Below are 5,863 nucleotides of genomic sequence, written 5' to 3'. Positions count from 1 at the left end.
TTGTTGGACTGCAAGTGCCAGACTTAGAACTCGAGCCTGTCAAATAAGAAATGATGACTGATCGTGTTTTTTCACAAGTAGCCAAGGCTGCACAAACATTCAATACTCAAGTTCCAAGTTTTTTTCTCACTTAATTTGTGAATGACACTAATCAAAGCAGTTGCCAAGCCTTTTAAATTAGAACGAGCTTATAAATTACAGCTTTATTTGAAAGCACAAGTTCAACGAATTGAAAGTTATTTTTGTAGTCACCTCCTGTTGCAATAACCCATATAAAAATTAATTATTACGAACCTGGTTTTTCTAGACCAGTGTATTTGTTCAACACAAACTGTTCAAGTAATTTATCAACAGTCATATCCAAAAATTGACGTTTGAAATCGGAATGGACCTATAAAAAAGTGATATCATAAATTTTAAATTGTTTACACACACTATATATCTTTGCACAAACTTACCTGGCCAACCATGTCGTGATTATTCTGTAGCAATTCTAAATAAGTTGATAGGAATTCTCTCATTTGACGTAAATGTCCTTCCTCAATTTCTTGGAATCGCTTTAATATAAAATATAAATTAATTATGTACATAAATATAAATAATAAATAAAATCAAAATATCATTAATATATGAAATTGACATACTTTACACGCTTGCGTCATACGTCTCTCGAATTCAGCTTTAATAGGACCATGCTTATCTAGCAAAGTCTTATAGTCTTCCTGCAGTTTCTTGATTTTTGTTTCTAGTTTTTCAATATCTTTTTGTGACGCGTTATCTTTACGCAATTTTTCAAGTTCTGCTACTTTTGCCATATATAAATCTCTAGCTTTTTGTAATGCTGCTGTAGAGGTTTGCATGGCTTGTACAGCTTCAAGCGTCGGAGACTCCTCTTCTTTAACATTCTTGTGCTTTTTATGCAGTTCATCTGCATACTTGGTAACATCTTTAATTAGTTCAGTTATCTTTTGTACCATCTGCAGATGCAATGCTGTTAATTTCTCTGCAGATGTACGCAATATAGTCCATATAGGCGCAAAGGTACTATTTAACGTTCCGGTACTTGCTTTATGAACTAACTTAGACATAAGCCTCGAGTTTTGTTCTTCAATGTTTGCTTTTTCACGAAAGAAGTCTAAAAGTTCTTTAGTAGCCAATGATCCGAATTTCATGTTGTGATAAAGAACGTCGAATCCATTGTTCTTATCACCCTATAAAAGTTGTATGCATTAGATAATTGTTTTATATAAAATATTTAAATTATATTTAAGGGTATATTGGTTTTGACATAGAACCACAAATTGTAAGATGAAAAAGTACAATTTGCACAGTGCTTTACTATCGTTCTTTAATGACTTGTTGAATTAGCCAATGGGGCCCTAAGTTGACCCTTAGAATCGGGTTAAATCAATTCCTAACCTATAGATATATTGAGTATTTTTTAGTTTTAATTATAATAAATGTTATTATTGTTTTATTAATCATCGTTAATAAAACATCGTTTTTGTAGAACTTTGCTTGAGATGCATTATTTATGAACGATGCAATTATGACGAGAATTGTGAAGAGTACTTGAAGCTTAATAAAAATACTTGATTATAATTCTCATACATTTTAGTTTGCTTCAAAAAATACAAATTAAATTATAGCTTTATAGAATAAGGAATATTTTAAAAATTAAAATTTAATAGGGACTTTGACTTAGAGAAATAGAAAAACAGATAGATTAAATTTATTCCTTTTAAGTTTTAGAAATTAAACAAAAATATTACTTAAGAGTATGTCAATCCGCTTACCATATTTTGATAAAAATTTTTTTTATTTTCGTACTAACCTATATAACTTTATAAAAGATAACACAATATAAAGTAAAGATAGATAGATATGTGAAATAGACTTACGATGCCCTTAATTCAGAAAATAAAAACAAAATTTTAAATTTTCTCTTAAAAATGAATATAAATTCCTTATAAATTTCCTAAGTAGTATTGCGATAGGACTGGCAGTTCTATACGGTTAAGAGAACTGCCAATTTACAAAATCATATTTCGTATAAAATATTAGAGAGAGAGGTGAGATTTCTGTAGTGTTTATTTAGCAGAGCTTTGGCGAGACCACTATTATTTATTTTCTAGTTAAAAAAAATCGTAAATATAATTTTATTTAATTTCTTACTAGTTCTGATTATGGAGGCTTCTAAATATAAAATTTTTAATTACATAGCAGAAATCAATTTATACGTGATTCAAGTCCCGATATCAGATTTTAAAATTTTTGTACCCTTATATTCCGTTCTAACTTTTTTTAAAATGATTATTGATTGCTGAAAATGTGAAAAATCTGGGCATACTACTAGCATCAAATAATTATGCTAGTAGCATAATTTCCTAATAATAACAATTCAAAATAAGATGGAAAGCATACAGATACAATCCATATACCTATACTAATTTATATAAGTATAATTGTAATTTTCTTAACCACTCACTATCAACCCTATTATTGATAACGCTGTGAAAGAGAATAAATATCCTGTTCTATTACTTTTATTGTAGTTGTGAGAAAGATAAGGAAACTGCTTCATACGGGCTTTATAATTGTCCGATGTATGTGCAAGGATGTACAATTGCTAATTGTCCTTTCTGAAAAAATATTAAGCTTTACTAAAGGCTCGTTTTTTTTTATACGGCAATACAATATACCAACGGACCTAAGTGGATATATAGAATTACTGTAATAACTTAAACTTAGTGGAAGGGAAGACTTTTGGCAGATACTTTATTAATAGATTTGTAATTTTTTAATTTAATCTAATTTGTTGGGTCTGCCATAACATTATAAGAAAGTAAAAACTGCAGTTTTAATGCTCCAGTCATAAGTTATCATTATGTGCATAACATGAAAGTTTGGTATAATTTTTTTATTGATTTATACACAGTCAAACTTCCATAACTCGAACTTCTATAAATCGAATTTTCTATAACTCGAATCAAAAACAGTGCACCAAGGTTTTAGAGAGCAAATTAAATGCAATTCTGCTTCCATAACTCGAACTTCTATAACTCGAATTTCTCTATAACTCGAACAAAAATTTTGTTCCGTGCCGATAGGAATATGCGAAAGTGCATTCTATAAGTCGAGTTTTTGTTTTAAGTATAAATGCATTTTGCTGTTAGGGTAGGTCCCTTTTTCCGAACCGAATGTTTAATTTTTTGTCAGTCGTTGGCAACGTGGTTTAAACTAAATAAAATAAATTTCAATGCTACTCTTAACGATTATATTGAGCTTTACAATAAAATTTGTATATCAAGCTTTCCTACAGATGACGATATTATTGAGCACTATAGCTCTAAATTACTGGATCCAATTCTAAGCGCAACGGAAAATGATGATGAGGATTCGTTGGGTGTAATTGTTCATCAGCCTTCCAAGAATGAAGTAGAAGACTTATTTAATATTCTGAATTTATATTTGCAAACTGACGATAGTGCAACTGACGATAACTATATATAAGAGTACGAAGAAAGTAGAATCTAAAAAATCCCAAACCCTAATTTCTAAATATTTTACTTTACTATAACTTCTGTATTTTATTTGATTGAAAATAAATAAATATCTTAAAATATAATTCTAGTTTCTTTCAAAAATAAAAAAATATAAAAAAATATAAAAAAATATAAAAAAATATAAAAAAATTCTCTAACTCGAAGTCTCCATAAGTCGAACCTTTTCTTTGCAAAATTGGACTTCGAGTTATGGAAGTTTGACTGTATATATACACGGTTCCATATTTTACATTATGTTTTCTTCTTTCATCTATTTCATTTTTTTCATGCCCTTCAATTATCTAGAGTTTTTTTAAAATATTCATAGATGTACTTACCCAAAAATAATCAATAAATTCGACCGTCATTGTGTTGTTTTAAAATTAAACCGTATGTGTATAAAAAAATAATTTGAAAACAAACTATAATGTATCCTTAATAAGTATTTTTTAATAATTGACAATGTTATAGTCGTTTTTAATTAATTTATAATTAATTTTTTTATATTTAATTTATTTTTCAGTTAACTTTTTGAGCACCACTGGGACGTTCATCTTCGTTTAACATCAGTTTAATAGACCATTGAAAAAGTGATATCATCGGGACGAATTTAATCTGAAAAGAAATTATTTAGTAATATCAAATACATTAATAATATAAAAGAAAAATAAATAAGACAACATAATAATAAAAATAACAAAAGTGATTTCATATTATTTCAGGATTATAACATGATTTCAATTAGCATTTTCCTGTAACAAGACATTTATCGACAATCCATAGCTATCTTTATATATTTATTTCCAAATATCTATTTATGGAATTCATAACTTAAATACAATATATAAAATTTTTGTTATGTATCATAAGGAACAGTGCTCACCATACACGACGAATTTTCACCGCTTGCAAGCACACGACGAACCAACTAGGTCTCCTTAAATGAGATAGAACTCCCCAGTTGCAATAACTTCAAAATTGTGGTATTTCTATCGCTAAACTCAATTCTTCATATTGACATGATTTATCCAGGGATTTTTTTTTTGTTAGGCTCATTTTTCCATGATAGCGTTTTACTGGTCACAAGAAACAACTTACTATATTACTTTTACTATGAAACTAATTGCTTTAATCTTACGACATAAAGCAATTCATATGACAAATACTGATCACTTTATAAACATGAAGATTTTCGACTCATTATAACTTATTTTTTCTTAACCTTTGTGTAGACACATACTCGACTAAGAAAAACTACTAGCCAGTATATAAGATTCCTGCAACAGTGATTACTATTGAATCTAAATACGTTTAATGAAATTGATTAAAATATATTTATAAAAATATAACACACTGATGCATAGCTGCAAGAAATTACTTTGTGGCTTTAAGGTGTGTATCGAAAATACTCCAAGTGTCACTCATCACATCCGTTAGACTCTTTCGGAGCTGGCGTCATTTTGAATTATAAACCCATTATATTATGGGTTTAGATTTTGACACCCATAATATGGTTTCAAAATATGGAAACACACAATATGGTTTTTTCAATAATTACAATGTTGTCTGCTCCCCACTGAGATGATACTGCACCTAAAATTTTATATCTTGATATCAATACCAAATTCCAGCGTTCACCTTCATTTTCTAATGTTAACATTCCTTTAACATAGTATACCGTTTACAGGTTTTCTGAAGCTGTTAAGACCCCCACCGCAGTTTACAATAAAAATTGACACTACAACTACTACTAAACATAAAAGATATTGAACTAATCAAATTAATAATTAGATATAAAAATTTCATCAGTTTAAAATACTCTCCCAGCAATTTTATCCTCTCTATTATCATTATCATCCATACCTATACAGTCTATATAGGACCTAGCTTGTTTTACGACATTTCTTCATTCTTTTCTATTTTTCGCTTTTATCTTCCAGCTGGTGACATTCATATCTCTCAGATATTGTCGGACACTGTCACTCCATCTCTTTCTCGATCTCCCTCTTCCTCTCGCAAACACATTCTCTGTGAATGGAGCAAAGTTCTTCAGGAACTGCCTCACATAACATATAGAACAAAACAAAACCATCATATTTCATACACAATAATAAAAAAAGCAAACTAACTAAATATATTTATCGATTTTACTTTCTCATGCTAAATACTATCGTTTAATAAAACTTCAAACAGTTTGTAAATAAAAAATATTTATTAAGTAATAATATGATTTTCTTAAAAATAATAATTATGAAGATTATGTATTTGTTAAATATGAATGTTTTGTTAAATTTATTAATTACTACTTTATTGAGATT

The 5,863-nt window shown here is 28.5% G+C and overlaps 1 protein-coding gene across 1 annotated transcript; it reads right to left on the bottom strand.

The window, feature by feature from the left end:
- Window positions 1–286: 286 nt before the first annotated feature.
- Window positions 287–3,922, bottom strand: LOC119675726 (F-BAR domain only protein 2-like). The gene is made up of 4 exons (XM_038086932.1): window positions 3,884–3,922; window positions 645–1,211; window positions 459–557; window positions 287–391 (listed from the first exon to the last, which is right to left on the bottom strand). The coding sequence occupies exons 1-4, from the start codon at window positions 3,911–3,913 to the stop codon at window positions 287–289; spliced, it is 801 nt and encodes a 266-aa protein (XP_037942860.1). The 5' UTR covers window positions 3,914–3,922.
- Window positions 3,923–5,863: the final 1,941 nt, after the last annotated feature.

Source organism: Teleopsis dalmanni, chromosome 2, assembly GCF_002237135.1.
Source record: "Teleopsis dalmanni isolate 2A chromosome 2, ASM223713v2, whole genome shotgun sequence".
Classification (NCBI taxonomy): domain Eukaryota; kingdom Metazoa; phylum Arthropoda; class Insecta; order Diptera; family Diopsidae; genus Teleopsis; species Teleopsis dalmanni.
The sequence above is the reverse complement of the archived record's forward strand: the minus strand, read 5'-3'. Positions and strand labels throughout refer to the sequence as shown.